The 22,122-nt window shown below is 37.5% G+C and overlaps 1 protein-coding gene across 3 annotated transcripts in view; it reads left to right on the top strand.

Moving 5' to 3' along the window:
* The window catches only part of Diaph3 (diaphanous related formin 3), a 459,276-nt gene that overhangs the window by 200,027 nt on the left and 237,127 nt on the right, over positions 1-22,122 (top strand). For all 3 annotated transcript variants that reach the window (XM_041667741.1, XM_041667734.1, XM_041667725.1), the window contains 2 exons: positions 15,392-15,487; positions 21,836-21,930. In XM_041667741.1, the coding sequence (XP_041523675.1) occupies positions 15,392-15,487; positions 21,836-21,930 (191 nt within the window). The remainder of the gene's footprint in view (positions 1-15,391; positions 15,488-21,835; positions 21,931-22,122) is intronic.

Genomic DNA, 22,122 nt, shown 5'->3' with positions numbered 1-22,122 from the left:
TTTTATCCTGACATCTCAATATCAGACATCTCTGTGTAGTAGATAAAATACATAGGCTAGAATAATAGTTAAGAGACTTGTCTAATTACAAGATAGGCTGGTGGAGAAGGCTTCAACTTAAGTTAGTTCCTTGGGCCAAGAGGTCTTCTTGCCATGTGAATGCAGTCACAGATGTAAGCTGTTGTAAGGCCTCTTAGAACATTGCCGTTCTGTTTATAAGAGTTGTATAATTTGTCTCCTAGACCTACAGTTACGAATGAATGACATTACTGAAGTTTTTCTTAAGCTCTTATTATTAAGTCCTGACGGAGTCCACTGTTACGTGATCTCCTTCAACAGTTGTTACCCAGCAATTGCGGGATTGCAGAAATGAACTTCTTGTTGGCATTTGTGGCTATAGGTTGTTAAAGTAAAGTTTATGGGAGGCTAATATTTTTGAACTAAGCTTTTGTACAAGGTCCAACATGTCAGTCCGGAATACATTAACTCTAGCTGGGTGCCTCATAATAAAATTTGTTCTCTCCCTCAGCAATGACATGCTCACCAAGAGAAGTGCCTAGCTCACCTGAGCTGCCAAGGCAAGGGAGCTCTATTTTAGTCTTATGAAAAGAGGAAATGAAAAAAATAAAACAGTAACTAATCGGTTCCCATTTCTGATTTATTCATGCTCCTGTTGCCTATAAAACCAGTTCCCTTTGCATCATTTGTTGGGGCAGCTTTTAAAAAAATGTTAGAACAAAATTATCAGGAAGCACTATTTTGATCTTGAATTGGATAGTTTTGCTGTTCTAGTAAAAATGCCAAATAAGACAGTAAAGATGAGGAAATCTTTCCTGATTGTTGGGAGGAATAACAGTGGGGATTATTTTAGCTGGAGCCCGTGTGGGTTGCAGAGGCGGTTGACTGAATGCTCCAAGTGGTCTTAGATACCTCAAGACTGGAAGATATGAGGCCCTTATCCTGGCATATGCACTTCATAGTAACTGGATGAATTTTACAATGTTGGATTTTTTTAAAAAAAATCTTTCAGAATGAAGTAATGAAAGTTAAATCACAGGCACTAGTAGCAATTAAAATTGAGACTCAGTAGAGCGCTTGAACATTGTCAGGTTGGAATTGTTCTCTGTTTTTTGTTGTTGTTTTTTTTTTTTTTGAAGGGGGTCAGATGGTGCTAAGATTGAGTTTTCAGTCCCTTCAAGATCACCTTCAATATTCTCATCAGAAAAGAGTGTTAATAGCTACTCACAGGGTGATTAAGAGACAATGTGTTGAGTGCGTACCATGCACCCGATTCACACAACTTCATCAGTGCCAGTTAGCCCATCACTATCAGAATCCATCTCACTTTATAGTGCATTATATTTCAAAGAAGTAAAATGGCTGTCACAGCTGTTATGAATATAACATAGGATTGAATATTGTCTCTATTCTCTTTTGTCGCTAAGATTTCTTTATTAATATTCTAGATTTCTTCTAGGATGTTATTTTTCTAAATTTGTTTTAATAACCATATTCTACTTAAAAACAGCAATATTATGAGCACAAATACAAAATTAAAGTATGTGAGGCTCTTTTTTTCTCAGTTATCCTTCAATAGACTAAGTTTAGGTTACATCTCACTATACAATATTGAAAATTTGACTTCTATTCATGAACCAGTAGGGTACCCATTATCAATCGCTATCATTATTTTATTTCCAAATAGGACCATGGTATGGGAATTGGGCATCTGGCCTGACAGATCTGAAGTTAGATTGCTAATGACATTTCCTCAACTTCTTTTGAAAACTATTGCAGATGAGCCTGAGACTCTTATTATACTAATTGTAATGCATTACTGTACCCCTTAATCTATGAGAGTGTTCACCTCTGCCCTCTGCCTGTCCAGCTGTTGTCTTGTACAATTATCAGCAAGTTATTATTCCGGTATAAGCTGTGTCATGCTCGAAAGCAGGATGAAAAAATGTTAATGAGCATGCATGAATGTTGGTTGATGAAGGTTAAGTGGTTGCAGATAAGCTCTCTACATTCCTCCCGGTGAATGATCAGTCTGAGGCAATGGGTTCTGATGAGGGATTACCAACAAATGGTGCTGATTGACAGTTCTTGATTTGACATTAAAATGGTATCTTGAGGCCAATTTTGTGTTTCAGCTGAATAATAGATGTGGTGTTGTTGACCCCAGTGTGCAGCACAACACTTCAGCTTTGGTTTTATTTTACATTATTTTCCTAATGTACCAAATTCTCAAAGTCTCTAATTTTTGCATCCCATATTGTAAAAGTATGCTGACAATGAGAAATCACTGAAAATACAGAGACTCTTAACACATTTATTATGTGCTTACATTTTTAAAATAGTAACCTTGAAATTTTTCATGATCAAATGAAGTATCATGTATAACATTTATATAAACAAATTAACATTCGTCAGTTTTTACTGCCAATCTATGTCATATTGTATGTTTACAAGTATTTTAAATGATGGCCCAAGTGTTTTTTTCTCATCCATTATTTACAGAATAATGGTTATTTGTTGTATATGTTCTTTAGGGTTTTATATAAATTGCAAGGAATACAGTATTTTCTATGCTACCTATTAAATATGAACTTCAAATACAATTTTTCTTTTGAAGAACTGACTATGCGAGGAACAGCATTAAATAATGTTACAGAAGCTTTTTTTTCGCATTTTCCCATCATTGGTAATTATATATTTTGTGCACCAAGGGGACTCTTCGATTTGTAACTGTAAAATGCTATACAAATAATTGCTTCTAACTAGATATTTGAGTTGTAAGGCCAACATGAAAGGATCATAGCACGTTGCATCATTTTATTGAAGGATAAAAAGTAAACATACTCCTTAAATAATTAGGGACTGTAATATTAATGGAACCTGTATCTGTTGTTTTCTCAGTTTCTAGATGAAAAACTTGAGAGTTGTACATGAGATTCAGAATGCCTGGAAGTAGAAACACCATTTGGTATCTGATAATTGGGTTATTTGCTGATACTTGAGAAATCTTTTTGTGTGCTGTGTTCAGACAGTTTCCTATGAATCATTGCCGACTCTGTGTGAGCTCAAATGGTACTTTGCATTTATTTTCATGTGGGAACTTTGCTTTTACATTTTAAATTCAATTTTTCAATTTTGTTTGTTAGAATTCGCGAACATAGAAAATACTCAGTTCTCTTTACTTCCTGAAACAATCAAAACAGGGATGATTCACACCCAAGACTGCATGCAAAGCAAGCCTAACCACTGGATTGTAATGCCAGGGCTATGCTGTCTTGGACCTCTTGACACTGGTGTTTCTGTGCATAATCCCTACAACAAAGTGCTTCTCTTAGCCCAGCATCTTTGTGCTTAAGGACATTTTCCCCTGTCAGAGCTCTGTAATTTCTATTGTGTTAGTGCTTAAGTCTCCTGTACTATTGTGGCCTTTTTTCTGTCGCTGAGTGAAATTGGATATACAAATCAGACTCCTCCACGGCCTGCTGCTTCTAAGTATTATACCTAGGGTGCACTTATCTGCCCTCAGCAAGCAGTGTTCTCAGTTTGGTTTATGAGCCAATCATGGTGAATCATCCTGCCATCCAATTGACTGACTAGGCTGCCAGGCTACACAGTATGGGATATTCTCCCCTATAAAAGGCACTGACCTAACTCCCAAAAGATAATCCTAAGCCAGGCAGAGGTACTTCTTTCTTTGTGTGGTATGTAGTCTAATGAAGACTGTAAATAGCCAGGCACCAGAACAGGGACCATGGTATTTGGTGTTACGCAGATCCATAGCAAGGGAGGATGATGGTTTCTAATTTAGAGAGGACCTGTCCTGGGAGCATTCTGATGACCCAGAGCTTAAATTAAAACACAGAAGAAGAGCAGGAATTAGTCAAGCAATCGAGCGACATGAGCTCAGGTAAACGAAGTAGCATGTGCACAAGTCCTCCTACTGGACAGAACGTAGAGACCCTCAGACATTTAGTGTAACTGTGTCACATTATGTGGAGGGACAATAAAAGGTGAGGCCTGAGACCTCAATTGCTTAAAAAACTTCACAGAAACCTTTGAGTGTTCATGTGTGACTATATATTTTGAGACAAACTTTTCTGGTTTTCCATTGCCTTGTGCCAAATAGGACTAAAAATGCATAGCACTCTTGCCTTTTAAATTTTTTGTATATTTACCTTCTGCATTCTCTGTAAGTTCTTTTTCAGAACTGGATTGTACTTTGTATGTTTATTGTGTGTACATGTATAAAGCATATGTTTATATTTAAAAAGTGACTTTCCACAGAAGAGGCAAAAAGTGGTGTCTTCTAAACCTGTCCCCATTTTTATTTTAAGAGCCACAGGTAATGCCACTTAAAGCATGATGACTTTCTGATTCATCTGTGATAAGTTATTTTTTGCTTCTTTGATCCTGCCAAGTGCTCCATTGATCTTTTTCCTTGATTGGCCTCAAAGAATTGAGGCAAAATAACCTTTTCACAAACTCTTTCAGTGGACTTCTGATAAGATAAATATCAAAAGATGCCTGACCCCTACAATCCTTCTCCTCTGACATAAGTGATAGTGTTATTGTATAGTTTTGTCTCTCACTGTCCCAATTTCACTTGAACTTTAAGAATAGCCTTGTGCCTTACTTTTCTCTGTCCATCTTCAATATGCTTAAGTCATTGGCTTGTGATTTTTGTGAGTGGATCAATGAGTGAATGAAGAAGTGAATGGATCAGCTGAAGTGCTTCTCTTTAGTGACAAGGGAGTCCTTGGAGTAGCCCCACATTGAGATCTCTTCCAGTTTGGGTGCCCTTGTAACAGTGCTTTCTAGGTGACCTCTGGATAATGGAGGGTTGCACAGTGAGATGATCTCAAATCAGCAAGTGTATATTTCATGTTTATTCTGGATAGCAGCTTGGCCTTGGAGAGTTTACTCTCCAGTTCTCGGTTATATCTCTAAGGTAGACTTCCTTCCAGGGTAGAGATTCAGGACTCTGAAACTGTTGATCTTCATTAATGGACATAAAAAAAAAACTATTAAAGAGTACTATCATTGGGAAATATTAGGAAGTATTGTTTTGTAGGGATAAGTCCCGCCCCTTAGGGGGCGTGTTCGCCTCCGGCTAATGTTTGCCTATAAATTTGGCGAGCGTGCTCCCAGCTGCTGCTTCTGCTTTCCTGGTCTTTGCGGCAATGGTGGTTCTGTAAGTCTATTTCTACATTAAAGCTATATATATATATATATTTTTTTTACAATCTGTCTGCATTCGTTTATGCCATTACATTTTGGCGCCCAACGTGGAGATCGAACCCATGACCCTGAGATTAAGAGTCTCATGCTCAAAACCCCGTGCCGTTGTCCTTGGGTTCTCATCAGCCCTCATTGTTGGCCATGCTCAGAGAGTCCAGTTTTATCCCATGCTTTTTCAGTCACAGTCCAGCTGGCCTTGGTGAGCTCCCAATAGATCAGCTCCACTGTCTCAGTGGGTGGGTGCTCCCCTCATGGTCCCGACTTCTTTGCTCATGTTCTCCCTCCTTCTGCTCCTCATTGGGACCTTGGGAGCTCAGTCCAGTGCTCCAGTGTGGGTCTCTGTCTCTGTCTCCATCCATCACCAGATGAAGGTTCTATGATGATATGCAAGATATTCGTCATTATTGCTCTAGGATAGGGTCATTTCAGGTTCTACGTAATGTGCTGGCTTTGTGGGAGCCTAGCCAGTTTGGATGTTCACCTTCCTAGAAACGCACGGAGGGGGGAGGACCTAGGACTTACCACAGGGCAGGGAAATCTGACTGCTCTTTGGGCTGGAGAGGGAGGGGGAGAGGAGTGGGGGGAGGGGGAGAAGGGTGGGAGGAGGGGGAGGGAAATGGGAGGCTGGGAGGAGGAGGAAATTTGTTTTTTTTTTCTCTTTTCTCAATAAAAAAAAAAGTTAAAAAAAAAAAGAGTCTCATGCTCTACCGACTGAGCTAGCCGGGCTGCCGGGGTGCTGGGGACGCAGCCCCTCCGCTCATAATTACTACATTGTTTCTCTTTAGGAGTTCTCTTCCTTGAGTTTTGGCACTTAGAAAACTTACAGGGAGTTTTGATCCCAATCCGGTTACCTTTCTTTTTCCCTGGACATCCCTTCGTGAGAACTACACAAGTCGTTCCACAATAAAAAGGAACAGAGGATCTCTTACCTGTTGTTGGATGTGCCATGGGAGTTCTCTTGGCTCTTGGTCCTGGCTGAAGCATTTGAGGCTGAGTGCAAAGGTCTTCTCCACTTCCTTTCCCAGAAGTGGTTCTTCACTTTGTCCAGGTGCCAGTGGTTCATCTAGAGCTACGGAAGATGGTGGTCTTTCTGAGCTCACCTGCTCTTCAGGATGGAAGGAGAGAAAAGATGAGAGCACTTTACTGTTATATCTGAAGTAGAGGGGAATAGGCACTGTTGAAAGAGAAATAACGTCAGTCTTTCCTGGGATCACTGCTGTGAGCTAGTTTACATGCCCTGTGTCTCCTAAGATTGCGACCTGGGCATCGTAGAAAATGGAGTCGGGACTTAGTTCTCTATGATATCAATTGTGCAACCATTCCTCATACAATTTGGAGAACAAATTCACAGGAGGTGCGGAGGCAATGCCAGGAGCAGTATCATATTTTTTTTGAATATATATCAGCATGCTCCTGTCGGGACAGGAAAATACTGTGTCCATGTGTTCTGTACGGCTGAAAGCAGTTGTTCACTTCCCTGAGCATGTCTGGGCATCGGCCATGTGAATTCTACTTGATCCGATTTTCCTCTGCTGTGTTAATTTCATGCTCACTTAGAATGTTTTCTCTTAATTTTAAAATCAAAGCATTGACTCGTCTTAATGTTAAGTACTTTCTAATACCAAGAGACTAAAAACATATTTAGAATGATTTGAAATGAATGCCATTAAAGATAATATTTCTAATTTTAAACATATGTTATAAGAAGATTTTAGTATTTGTGGCTATTTTTAACAAAATTTCATGGCATTCCCATTGCTATGCAACAATCATGACACCTTCCATCTTTCTGTGTCTAGTAATTTTTTTCCTTCCATTCATCCATTTAACACTTTATTCCCTCTCTCACCTTAAGGTCATTTGTAATTTTTCCTAATAGGCTATAACATAAACTCTGCTAACTCCTCAGGTGAACTCATCATATTATGGAGACCTGTGTAGGTGAAGTTTGTGTTATCATTCTCTACTCTCGGTCAGCTTTCGAACAAATACAAGATGCAGCAAACACACTAAACACACTAAACAAAATCACGCAAGCTTGCTGCCATTGGATTTAAGTTAAGTAGTAACTTAAACATGTTCATTTCATGGTGAGTGGAATTTCCATGAAGTTACGTGTTATGTTGCCTCCCAACACTGATATACCAGGCATGGTGGTGCTCACTACTATGATATTACATTTTTTTGTTGTTAGTTAATAAAATTCATGGCTACTCTTCCTAGTCTCAAGATGCTTAGCACTATGTGTCCAGATACTAATAAGTTGGCATATTAAGTTTTCCTGTTCATCAGCATGCTGCAGATCCTGAATTACCTACATTCTCATGTGGACTTAATCCTTTTTTTGTGATTAGGAATGTACTCTGAGTTCTCATTCTTCGGGTAATAGGTTCTTCTCTGGTGTGAGCATTAGCATGGCATGTATTAGTGTTCAGAGGCTACTCTGCAGTCTCCTCTAGCAGAGACATATTTCTGCCTTCTCGTATTATCACAGCATATATATGAGAAGGGTGGGCTGCCAACTGTCAGTTAGTGATAAAAATACTTTGTTTTGAATACTTATAGTATTCCATGATGAAGAAACACCAGTTTTTCAGTGAATTCATAAGGAGCTGGTGGTAGAACGGCACTTCAGGGGAAAGAAATACTTAGGCACATAGAAAAAGATATAGGAGTATTTTTCTGAGTTATCTAAGTGAGCCAAGAAAGATCATGGGACTAATGGATACAATTTCTTTCCCAGTGGGGTTTTTATCTTTAATACCCTATTCCTTTTTCTCTTCGACTTTATATCCACATTATCAAAATTGACATTTCCAGTAACAAGTGTTCTCTGGCTGCGCCCCACCCCACCCAAAGAAACTTAGATTTCACGTTATTTTTCTCACTCACAACAGTTTTCTGTTTAAGTGTTTGCAAATTTGGAAAACACCCTTCCTTTTTTTTGTATTTTGTGGTATTTAAGACCTTGGTTGTAAGTGGCTGTTAATATAAAGCACGTCTTGGGTTATTGGTTCATTTTAAGTTGGGTGTAATAATTTTCAAATAAATAAAGTTGTTCATTTCTGTGGTTGAGGTTGGCTTTTGAGAAAAGATAAAAATATTTTCATTGATGTATTCCTCATAGGAATCAACAAACAACCCTGTTACTGTATTTCATATCTGTAACCTCAATGTTCTCGATTTTAAGACAGGAGTTTAAGGAACCAGTACACATAATAAGAAGTATGAGGCCAAGGATTTCTACATAGTAAGACCTTATTTAACAAGCAAATGAAATAAAATCCTAGCCAAAATAGCAACAATGAGGAAATGGCGGAGGGAAAGGAAGTGGGAGAGAGAAGATTGAAGAATGCAGAGGAGAAATTGGTAACACTGTTTGGATCAGAAAGTTTCTCCCTGCCTAGATAGTTGGCTGTAGAAATGTCATAGTGGTTAAAAACAGAGCAAGCCACTATAGATAGCTTCAAAGCTTTATCAAGTAACTAATTCCTCCTCCCTAACTTTGCAGGTCCTAAAGTGTAAAGCCCTTCTAGACCATTTGTTTTGTGAGATTGTCTACTGAAGCAGAATGTCATGTAATCAGATATATGCATATATTTGCTACTTTTTTGATGATTGCTGTAGATGAAATATACTTTTGCATAATTTTCATTTAGTGTTTCAACCACTCTTTGTAAACATTGTATAGTTTATAGCTTTGAATTGTCAAAAAACTTCTTTTGCCAGAGAAACGCTTGATTGCTTATGGCATTCCCATATTAATATTTGAACAGAAGTATAGCCTATGTATTTGACTCTGAATGTTTTCTGTGTAATTAGTTGCATATCTTTGTGTTTATGTGCCTGCAAATACTAGAATTCGGTCTAAGAGATTGGGAATGACTAAAGCAAGGTCATATAATTAGGGTTCTTAGGACTAAGCTGTTTCCTTACATACTTTGCCAAGGTTGTATTGTAAGTCACTCCTCTGTGTGTGTGTGTGTGTGTGTGTGTGTGCTCATGCTCTTGTGTACATGTGTGCATGCTTTCTTTCATATTATATCTTTTCTGCTTCATCTGTGAGTTTTATGTTATTCCTCTGAGTTTTCTAAATCTTATATAAAACCATGTTATTTATATTGAAACCGTCAATAGTGTGAGGCCCTTTTCTCACCTCTTTTTTTCCCTTAAGTTCTATTCCTTAAAGTTGTCAATCATTTCATCTGCGCCATATAGCAGAGACCGAAGCCTAGCTAGTTAGTTATCTCTCACAGGAGAGACTGATGGGTGAACTGACTTTCAATCCTGACCTGTAATTTTTTTCCAAAGCTTTGTTCAGCTAATTGCATTCAAAATGTTGTGTATTCCTCTTCCCTCCCGTGGGCCTGTTTATCTTCCTCAGCACTCTTTTTTGAGCACCTGGAGCAAGGGCATTTTTTATCAAGTGATAACGCAACAGAATGGGAGTTTTCTTTCTCTAGTGCACTGGCTCCAGACCACTTTGTTGTTCAGTTCTATGTCAGGACAGTGGCTACAGCTCAAATCTGGTCACAGCCAAACTCTTTGACTACCTGCAAAAACCTCTGCAGTCAGGATTTCTCATCCATAGAATGAACAGATGGCATTTCATATTCTATGACTCTTGTGCTTCTAAAGTTTATGAAGTTTTTATTCTTTGTGAGCATCCTAGAATATCTATAATAACAAAGACATTAGCAGTTTTGTAGGACATTCTTAAGTGCCTCATCCCCCCCGCCACTCTTACTTCTTACTAATACTAATAGTAATAGTCATTACTAATACTTAAACACACACACACACACACACACACACACACACACACACCCCAGAGGTTTGACTTTCTTCACTTTCAACAGTGTTAAGGCTTTCCAGGCCTCATGCCCTAAATATATTACTTATTCTTACTTTTTCTGCAAATAAGCTTATTATCTCTTATTATTATGGAGATTACTTACTTTTTCAGTTGGGTACAAATCTGTATTTTCCCACAGCTTTGATATCACCGTATTGTGTTCAGGAGTTAATGTAATTAAAAATAGCAATTTATTGTAATCATTACTGTGTAAAAGTTTATAACATGTGCGTTAGATGAGCAATAGATACATTTTTAGTGTTTCATGTTTTACACATTTAATCTGTAACATACATTTAGTCTGAATTAATAAAAATACATTATACATTCACAAACAGCACATTCTTAAATAAAATATTCCATTGTGAAGTAAAAACTGTCTTTTATGTTCAAATTGCTAACAAATTTTGACATACATATTCTTTTTTAATAGTAAAATAATGTATGATAAAATTCATATGGAATTTATGATAAAATTTATATGGAATCTAATTTCTCAAAGGTCACATTTTAAATCAATCTGATTAGAACATCATGGAAAATGTGCTGGAATAAGATGTATAATCATGTACCATGGAACTATTATTTTTAATGGAAAATTTAATGTGAAAGAAAAGATTTTGAAAGGAAATTCTTCATATAATTTTGCTGCTATTTTTGAAACATTGAACATAGGAAAGGAATAAAGTGAAGATGTAATTAAAAAAGACTTTTTCAGTTCATGGCTCTTGGCGACAGAGAATGTTTCGTCATCTTTGACTTAATTCTGACATAAAGCCTATATAAAATGCGTGTTAGTGATCAAGGGGCACTTTTGAACAGGAATAATCTTCTCATGGAACGATGGAGTGTTACTTTGCATATCCGGGAAGTAAGATTAAACACAGACTTCTAATGGCAATTGACTAGCCTACAAGCATAGACAGATTTAATAATCTGACCATCTGACTCAGAGTTCCATGTTATCCAGGAAAACAAAAATCTAGCCTCGAGGTGAAGGTTTATTTGCACTGGCTGAAGATGCAGCACACACCCTGGTGTAGTGGTCGTATTCGCTTTGCTGTGGGGCTGCTCTGTGCTGTGCACTCTGATGCTGTTCCTCTCCTCTGCCAGGAGGGTTGAAGGAGAGCAATTGTTTTGTGGCACTCTTCTGTCTTCCCTTAGAGGCCACTGTTCTTAGATGGGTTCAGGCCTGGGCACGATGAGGCTGAGATGCAGAAGTATATGCCATCAGTTCCACCTCTCCTTCGCTTCAGGGGCGTGGCCATTATTGTTTCACAGAGATATTACTAGTGTGGATGTGGGAGTGGAATTTAGTGTAAAAACTTTATTTCCAGTAAATATTGCTTTTCTTTATTTATATTTAGTTGTGTTTTTCTACAATGAATCCTTTCTATTTTTGTTAGTCTGTTTTCCATTTCTATGACAAAATAATAGAAGCTATGAGATAGGAAGCTTATTTACCCTCAATTTGTAGAGTCAAGAGAATGTCACCAGCCTGTCTGCCTCTGTGAAGGACATGTTGGTGAATGGCACTATAGCAGAAGTGTAAAGGGGCCCAATAAAAGTGTTCTTTTTCTCTTTCCACATGGGGAAATGAAATACTGCCATGGACTGCTGCTTTATCTATGACACTTACATAGGTCTTTTCTCTGCTTTCCGCTGACTAAAAGTAGCCAGCTATCTGTCTGATTTTAAGGAAAAAGAGAAAACGGTAAGCTTCTCACTTTTAAAGATCTTGGATGTTTGTGTTAGTTTGTTTTATTGTGATATTCAGTATCCTGCAGTATAGAAACTATTGGAGTAAAAGCCATCGGTCTGTTGCTAAGATCACTTACCCTAGCATTCCTTCCCTCACTGTGGCAAGGACGGTCACGCTTCTTAGGAGACAGGAAAGGGGGATGGTCTTCAGTGCCATTCCTCAGAGTTTTCACTCTTGTGAGGAGACAGGAAAGGTGGATGGTCTTCAGTGCCATTCCTCAGAGTTTTCACTCTTGTGAGGAAACAGGAAAGGGGGGTGGTCTTCAGTGCCATTCCTCAGAGTTTTCACGATGTGAGGAGACAGGAAAGGTGGATGGTCTTCAGTGCCATTCCTCAGAGTTTTCACGATGTGAGGAGACAGGAAAGGGGGATGGTCTTCAGTGCCATTCCTCAGAGTTTTCGTTCGCAGTTATTGAAAGCTTTATTGGAAACTTAGGTTCCTTGGGCTTTTTCTTCAGAACACACTTGGACGTGTTTCCACATGTGAGAGGGTACTGATGAGAGCTCAACCTTAAAAACTAGAGTCTGCCCTTCTTTTGGGAGTCGTAAAAATTAAATATAAATTCTACCTTAAAAATAGTAGATGATTGTTATTTGGCATGATTAAGCAAAGAGGATTAAGCCATTGTTAATAGATTTCAGCTCTCATTCTTTAGACAGGATAAAATGGCTGAAGGTATTATGTACTGGGAAGTAGATTTTTGTGTTAATTATCATCTAGGAAACATGCAACCATAGTGTGACTGTTGGGAATGGTAGATACTGTTATCCCCATTCTAGATTGCTCTTCTTTATGTCTTCATGTCCAGTTGCCTATTTGATGTGACTGGCTGAGTTCAAACCTATGCCTCATTTGGCACCTAGGAAAGTATCAGTACCTCTCTACTCTTAGACTTTGTGAATTCTTCTATTTACACACAGTCGGCTATCTACACAAAAGACACTTAGTATCGAGCGCCCAGGCTTTGTTTTTGCTAACAGTACAGTGATAGATGATGGTTCCTTTTTGGTATTTATTATTACAAAATAGTGTTTCAGTGTGACATGATCTACTCATATATGTATAATATATGCTTTGTTCATTACTGTCCTCCATTATTTTTTTAACCATTCCTGTCCTCCTCTGTGATGCAGTTCTTCTTCCCCAATGTTTGTCATTCTATTTCTGCTGCTCAATATTTCCTTTAGATTTCACATAGTGTGTTTCACACATAGTGTTTGCCTCTAGAATCTGGCTCACATTATTGAACTCTGATTACATCAGTTTCCCTGTGAATGCCTGGGTTTGGTTGTTCTTTATCCATTCACTCTTTGAAGTACACATAGGCTGATCGAATATTGTACTTTTTGTGAACACTGCCAAGCTGATCATGGATACATACGCACATGCTCCGTGTGCTGATTCTGAATCCTTTTAAGCTGTCTTACTTTCTAGTGGAAAGAGACAGAAAAATAAATAAATGCTCTGGAATAAAATGTTAAAAGACATAGTAAATATGTTAGGTAAGCTGGGTGTAGGTTTTGTAGATGCTTAAGGCATCCAAGGGCTTTTTAGCGGGTTTGGGTAGACTTCTCTGTAGTATGGCAGAGAAGGTGTAAATAATTTGCAGTTAGGCAGCAAGCAAGACTAGCAAGGGAGCAGTTATAATCTAGTTGGGAAAACATGGTAGTCCTAGGAGGAGAGAAGTAGCAGCCAGGGAGATGTTTTTGAGTGATTGTGTTGGTTAATTTGGTTTTTAGGAGGTAAGACCCATTAGACACTCTGATGGACTAGCTGTGTTTGCCATAGAAGTGCAGACTATTCAGTTTTAGCCACTGAATTAAGAGTATGCTTCTTTTCTGCTGTAAGGGTTGATATTGGAAGAGGGATATGGAGGGAGGTCTACGTCAGGAGTTTAACTCAAGACATGTGATATTGACACTTCTACTAGACATTCAGTTACAGATGTTGATGGTAAGCAGTTGGACCTCCAGTCTGGACCTCAGAGAGACTGGCTTAGGAGCAATAATTAGTTTAGTTACCTCTGTTGTTGCAGCACTTGTGCTCATCCATTCCCTCTATGTCTTGCCCAGGTTGTATGTACTCCTTGTGATTATTGTGATCTTCCCTTCTCACCTTTCAGTCACTATTTGTGCTGTTTAGTACTTCATTGTTTAAATGACAACATTTTTTTTTTCATTCTTCAGTGAGGGGCATTAGGTTGCCTCCAGGTTCTATGAACATAGTTGAGCACATGTCCTTTGGGTATATACCCAAAAGTGGTATTGCTGGGTCTTGAGGTAGGTTGTTTCCTAATTTTCTTTTTTTTTTTTGGTTTTTCGAGACAGGGTTTCTCTGTGGTTTTGGAGCCTGTCCTGGAACTAGCTCTTGTAGACCAGGCTGGTCTCGAACTCCCAGAGATCCGCCTGCCTCTGCCTCCCAAGTGCTGGGATTAAAGGCGTGCGCCACCACCGCCAGGCTTGTTTCCTAATTTTCTGAGAAATCATCATACTGATATCCATAGTGGCTGTACCAGCTTGTACTCCCACTAGCAATGCAGCTGTGTTTACCCCACATCCTCCCCAGCATAAGTTGTCATCAGTGTTTTTGATCTTTGCCATTGAATGTGCATCTTACACACACACACACACACACACACACACACACCTATTTTCTCTCCTTTATTCCTGCCTCACATTCTCACCTGGCCTTCTTCAAGCCTTGAATTAGTTATCCATTTTCTCAGGAAGGTCATTCTTGGTCTACATGCCTGAGAATTGTCTTTTATCTTGTGGTTCTTACTGAAAAATTGTCAGTTTTTCAGTGTAGTTTGACTGCCATTATTTTCCAGTCAGTTGTATTGTGCCTTAAATTCTGTGATGTTGGGATGTCTGCTTCATCTAGCATTGCCCAGCCTAACATTTTTCAGCTGGTGCTTAGTGCTTCTTATTACAATAAAAGAATAAAAGTAACCATGCAATAAAATCAGCCCTGTGTTTATGCAGTATGTAGGAGTATAATTTGTATTCCCTTAGGGCAGATAAAATTTACAGTGAAAGCACATGGTGTTTATGAAGAATACTGTATTAACTGAATAATTACTGAAACATTTGTAGTTTTAAATACATGTTATATGAAACAAAGAAGCCATTTGTTTAGTATCTTTTGTTTAGTATTGTTGGAATCATTTCTTAACCCTTTCTAAATTAAGTTTATCCACTGCTGTAACTGTGTTGTCATTTGTTCAAGTGATCTTACTACATACACTCCTACACTTCACGCTAGCATTTTCCACATTATAACTTTTACAAGCTCTTTCTAGTTCAGTCTTCAGCCTTAGTAAATTTTCAATCCTGACTCACCAGTATTTCTCTGTAGCAGTGTATGTCCAGGTGGTAGGTGATAATATTGGTGTTTTTCTTACTCTATAATTTATTATATGCACATGTTAACATTTTTGTTTGGAAAAGTTCATTTCTTGCCCTTTTGCCCTTGAAGTTCCTGCTGATTTTAGCATAAATCTCTCTTTTGTCTTACAGCAAAAAGGAGTACAGATGATTTTGAAGAGAAGAAAGTTATTAAGAAAAGAATCAAGGAACTTAAATTTCTAGATCCTAAAATTGCTCAGAACCTTTGTAAGTATGTCACATATGAATATCATTAACGTATCGATTCTCTGTGGATTGTTTTTTGAAATCTACTCATTTTGTACTCATTTTGTGTCTTGTTTTTCATTATTTTAGTTTCTTTGCTTGAATACTAAACTCAAATATAACTCTCCTTCATGCAAATTATGAGATTAAATTATTGAAAAGATTAATATGTACTAGAAAATAAGAAAAGAATTTAAGATGAAATTCTGCCTCCCACAAATACAAAAGGAAATGCTCTTTAATGTTCTTTCTTTCAAGTATTAACGATAAGGAATTCGGGTAATGATATCACACTTTGATAAAAAAATCAGTAATCCATCTATTCTTTTTTTCCCCCGAATATCTATTATTTGTGACACTTGATCATGCAGGCCAGTAGTTAGAATATTAATGGAAATAAAGATGAGGAGGAAAATGAATTTCATTATCCTACCTGAGAAGCTCAGAGCCTTGTCCTCAAAAGCATTGCTGGAAATATTTTAGATTTAATTACTGCTATGGGAGCTAAATACATAGTATTCAATTGTCTTCCTGGCTGAATTATTATAAGAGAAAGCAATAATTTTGTTCCTAATTCATTTCGCACTGCATCTTCAATGCATCAAAGTGGGTTTTGCTTGGAGCTGAGATAATTTGACCTGTGTATATTAGTTTCTGGTGATGCAAGAGGGACATAATATGAAGAATCTAGAGGGATAAGTAGTGTTAACATGGCTTTTAGCCTGCTTCTCCGTTGTAACATGCCTTGAATGAGCTCTTGGCAAATATTGGAACCAAACAATTCTGCAGCCAGAGGATAATGATCTATGCAGTTGATTAAGGAGAGAGTTATATGAGAGAAATATGTGCAAAAGCTGGACTTTTTAGTTTTTCTATTAGTGTTTCAGAAAAGACTTTCCACTCCAATATAGACTCAGATTAGATCTTTATGGTCTACTATGGTGGCATTAATGCTACTGGCCAATATTCAGTTCTTTTTTTGGGGGGTGTAGATTGATTGCATATATTGGCCTATTTTATATTGTTATCATCTTGTGACTTTCTTGAGCCTTTGAATATGTAAATGGAGATGATATTACTTCTGGGTGGAAGCATTTGATTGTTCTTTTGGTCTCTTTCAGAGTTGTCCATCCTTGTAATACGATAATTACATTATACTGCCCAGCCCCCTTTCCTTGGGATGTATTTTTTTCCTTTTCTCAATTGGAAATGATATTTTTGCATGTGCATAGTACATTACTTTAATTATGGGCCTTAAATATTAAATCTTAAATGAGAATTTTTCACTGCAGTATTATTGTCTAACATAGAAGCACTGCAGATTTCTCATTTAATGTCAGAGTTATACTGTGTAATCTCAGAAAAATAATTTCATTTTTTGAAAACCAAGTGTTTCCAGCATTAAAATTGTTATTCTTGATTTAAAACCACCTTTTTATAGTTCTGAATGCAGCCATTTGAATACAGTGCTTCCTGAATGGATCAGCTAATTTAGTCAATGTCTTCTACTCAAAGTTGGATAATTGACTTTATGGACAAGGTTATTTATTTGTGTAAATTACAGACCATGTACTAAAATGTCATGAACTCAGAGATTGTAAACTACTATAGTAATCGTTATTGTCTTTGGTGCAAGTTCCGTGCTTTTCTCACATTTATTGCAATCCACCAGATAACTTTCAACACTGATGTTATTGATAGGGAATCTGGTGGATTTTCAGTTAAAAAACCTTGAATTTTAGGTTGTTTATTCTGACAGCAGTTGAGTGTCTTTGTGCATAATATACATAAAATATATGTGCATTCCTGTTTGTAGGTTACAAAATCACAATATTGCCCTAGAGAAGGATCCTGTTTATGTTGATTGCTCTAGTTAGAGGGTGTTTTTTCTAAGTTATTTAATTGAGAAATATGCTTTAGAAAACCATTCATCGAAAAGATCCAGAAGGTACACCACTACATATTGGTGTAATCCATTTTTTGTTTATTGCTACCCTTTAAACTCTACCATGCCTTAGCAGCTACTTATTGCCACTAAAAGAATATTTGGAGTCAAAGTTGTTTTTGGTTATAAAACACAGTCTTGAGGTATTGAATAGTAAGATTAGTCTGGTCTAGACAGTAACAGCTGGTTTTGAATGAAACAGCTTCGTGGGATAGTTGGTAGGAGAATGCTAACAACTGACCTGAGAGATCCCCTTCTCAATATTACCAAAGAGAAACCTGATGTGTCTCTGCTGTGTCACTTCCCATCTTTGAAACATGCTGTCCAACTTTGAGACAAGAGCTAAATGCTACTCATTTATTTACCTAACTTGTTTAAAGGTGGCTTACTTCCCATCTGTAGAGTTCATGATTGTTTTGGCAATGACTTAGGGCCCAACAACTCGGATAGAATTCTGGAATCAAGAAATGTCTCGAGAGTTTTATGAGATTCATGTATTCTGCCAGATTCTTTAAAAGTTTGAATTAGACCTTTAAAGAAAAAAGTCCCTGAAATCTACAAATCAATGCAAAGGTTGAAATATTTATAAATAGCCGCACTGAACACATACACAATTGCTGCTTGCAAAAGCTGTGTGCTGCACTTAGCTGAGCCCATGCTGCTTCTGTAGTCTATCCCATCACACTGGGAGGGGCAAGGCATGCCAAAGTGACATTCATTTTCTAGCACCCATTGGATCCCTCAATTGTATGTTTCGTATGTGATTCTCAGTAACTTCTAATCATTGGAAAAATAGACTTCTCTAAAGTCTTTAAGTTGAGCGTAGGTATTCAGTTCTTCTCTGTTCTCCTTCTTAACTAAACTTAGGTCATTACAGCATAGCTATTTTAGACTGCTCTTATACATCTGTTACGGGACTTCGAGAATTCACTAACTGTACTATAGTATGGATCATGCTTTATGTCAATAAATAGTTCATGAAAGTCAGGCCTGGAAAAGGTGAATGGGTAGAACATAGAGAAACCCAGAATTGAAGCTTGCAGCTTTCTTTACTAGAAAGTTGGTGACCCAGTGCTCAGAGTATTGATAAGAAAGGAAGCACCCTTCCTATGCTGAGATTTTACTGGAATTCCATCATAGTTCCTCCCTGCACAGCTGGTCTTAGTTTTCACTTCCTTCAGAAATAGAGCTTGTTCCATTGCTCAAAGCTGGTTCCATTGCTCAAATCCCACATCATAAATCACGTTAACCTGAACTCTCTAGTGTAGCCCAATATCTTCAAGTAGCAATAATATCATTCAACTAGCAAAAATGACTCTTGAGTTTAGATATTACCTTTCAGGAGGATAGAACATGGTGCCTTTGAGTTAGGCCAGCCCTGTATGTCTTACATTATCTCAGTTGTCCAGTGAGTGAGGTGCCCATGAGTAAGGCCAGCCCTGTATGTCTTACAGTAGCTCACTTGTCCAATGAGTGAGGTGACCACGAGTAAGGCCAGCCCTGTATGACTTACAGTAGCTCACTTGTCCAATGTATTGTTTTCTTTTTATACTCTTCATTTAAGCTTATGATATCTATCTTCTTAGGCTGTGTATTAATTATATCTAGGAGAGACTTATAAAATATGTGATATAATTTATAATCAACACCCATGGCTAAAGAAAACAACCATCATTTAGAGGCTTATTTATAACCATATCTATTTTTCTCTGTCTTTCCATGTGAGGTAACCCTTTTATCCTGAGTTTTGATGAAAAACTAACTTTCCTTTTAATAGTTATGACTGTTCTGTGTACCTGCTCTTCTTATACAGTAGGTGTGATATCAATTAGTGCTGGATTTTATATAAAAAAAAACCACACTAATGTATTCCACTATGACAGTGTAGCATTTCATTCACTGACTGCTATACTTGATTCATACTGTCTTGGGTAACAGTGGGACAGCCTTCCTGTTAAATGTAGCACCCAAGGTGTTTCATACAAAAAATTCTATTGAGCACTTACCAGCTCACTTGCCAACCTAGAGTCCCTGTTGATAGTTATGATAGAAACTGCATGATTGTGTGGTGAACTTTGCATCACGTATGTGATCTTTGGAGTCCATGCCAACTCACTCCTCTCCAACCTTGCTTCAGTATAACTGTCTTAGAACTTCATCAGTGCCTGGTCTTGCTGATCTGAAAACATTACAGCATTTCCTTTTTAGAAATATTACTTGTCTAGTAGTTAGTGGTAAAATAAATCTCTGAATACTAAAGTGTCATGAGCTACGTTTTGGTGGGTGACTTCTGCCTTGACGGGTGCGTACATTCCAGTGTGGAATGTAGATCAGAAACATTCGGTAGGACGAACAGTAGGGGGAACAGAGATATGAAAGAAATACAAAGACATGGGCCAGTACCGGGAGGGCAACTCAGTGTATATTAAAGACTGAATAGGCCCACATTTAATTTTATTATGCTTTTGTACCTCAATACAAAAAGTGGGGAAGAAGGCAAAAGACTGGTTTAACATGACTTAAAGGAAAACCAGAACAATTACTTGCTTCACTATTTGAGACATCAAGGCATTATTTCCTGAGTAAAGCATTTGATGATTTGGTCAGAATATGCAATGAATACGCCCTAGATTAAGTTTTCTGTAGGCATCCACTGCCTATGTCAAACTATTTTAAAAATGAAGGAGCATGAATAGGTTTGAATTCTTAGACCTTTGGTCAGGATGAAGTGGATCCACCTCTGTGGACAATCTTAATGTCCAAAACACCGAGTAACCACACCCTAGGTCAGAATTTGTAGGCACACATGCTATCAACAAATTTGAAAGAGCAAAAATCAGCTCAGACTCTCTGACTTCCAGTCAAGGGGAGCAGCTTACATCTGTAAATCCCCACACTAAAGCTTATCTCCTTACCTCTCCTCCCCTATCTCTCTTGCCTCCTGCCATAAGTTTATGAATCCTGCTTGCTTTTTCCATTGCCCATGCCTCTCTCCTCAGGAAGTATTTCTCTATACAGAGATGAGCTTATTGGCTGTTTAGTATTTCTTTCTATGTATCATTAACACTCATTTTTAGTTATTCTATAACTAGCTTAGTGCAGTTTTTGATGATTGCCTTTTATTCTCATTCTCTCAGTTGTTCATTTATTAGTCTTCGTGATCATATGGTTTTTATATTTTTTGCTTGCTAGATAATGTTGCTGCAGATTACACATTTTAGTTCTATAAATATCTGGATATTTTGGACTTTTTTTGTCTTTTAGAATATTAATAATAGGCCTTCATATCTTTTGACTTCTTGGGGTCAAAAATATGGAAGTAAAACTGATAGTGAGAGCACAGAAGATACCCATGTTGTCAAGAATGAGAAAGGATTCAAAACAGAAGCAGTTAATGGTTTTAGAGTTTTGTGAGACATAGTGTGTGTGTGTATATATATATAGTTTCTAGCCCAAAGGCAAGTCAAGTAATCAAAAACTTAAAAATAACGAGTTTACTGGGTATAAATTATGACAGTGTTAATTTTGGAGATGAACTGATTACCTCAAGCTGGCCTCAAACTTGCCATAATCGTTTCAGTGCTAAGGGTAAAGGTATGAACCACCATGACATACTAAGAACTGAGTTCATGGCAATGTGGCAGTAACGGGTGGGTGCTCTGACAAAGCATTATGTCTAAAGCCCTGCAAATAATAGCATATATATTAAAATCTCTCCTTGAAAGATTATTAGATTATACAACAATGCATATATTATTAAAAAGAATAAACTAAGTAATATTGAGAATTCCCAACAATGTACGATCATCCCCTATCCATATAGCAAATTTATTATGGAATTTTATTTTCTAAAATGGTTTCTAAAGTTTAAGTTTTAGTTAGATGCAAATCTGTCTCTCTAGCATATTTTCTACAGTATGTTTGAATTGTACTCTGCTGCTCGTACCTGTAAAGTGGAAATGCATTGCTTAGCTGTTTTAATGCTTTACTTTGAACTATTTAGTAGTGCTGGAAAATATTATACAAGGCAATAATGTGTGCATAGACAAATATTAAATGCATATACTGACATTTTATCACTTTCATGATGGTTTTTATAGCATATCAAACTTATTTAAGTTGTTTTAAATCACTTGAAAATTGGCATGATTCTGTTGGTTGGTAAATAAGTAAGGATTTAAAAGTCAGCTGTGACACCTACATAGGAAACCTAGATGGATTCTTATGTAGCAGCTCTAACCTGGAAGAGAGCATATACTGTACTAATGAACTTTCCTCCACAACAGTTCTAGAAAATGTGTGTATACTCTGATTTTATGTAGATTGATCTACCTCTTGGATCTCTTTATCACTTTATACATTATGACCCTTTCCCACTCTCTCAGCAATCTTCCTGAGCTCCTTCCGGGTGCCGTACAAGGAAATCAAGACGATGATATTGGAAGTGGATGAAACACAGTTGTCAGAGTCTATGATTCAGGTAAACAAACAGACACAGCTTAAATTCCAATATTTCATTGCAAGCTTCTCATTAAATAGTAATCTGTAAGTGAAGCAAAATTCTTAGCCCGAATCATTCAACTGGAAAATCATTGCTGCATAATTAGCTTGAGCATAACTTCTGCATTGCCAGGAGATAAAACTCTGTCTCTTCTCTTAACTGCAGCTAAAT

Source organism: Microtus oregoni, unplaced genomic scaffold (assembly GCF_018167655.1).
Source record: "Microtus oregoni isolate MIOR12 unplaced genomic scaffold, Mior012 000001F_ref0000356, whole genome shotgun sequence".
Taxonomy (NCBI): domain Eukaryota; kingdom Metazoa; phylum Chordata; class Mammalia; order Rodentia; family Cricetidae; genus Microtus; species Microtus oregoni.
The sequence above is the reverse complement of the archived record's forward strand: the minus strand, read 5'-3'. Positions and strand labels throughout refer to the sequence as shown.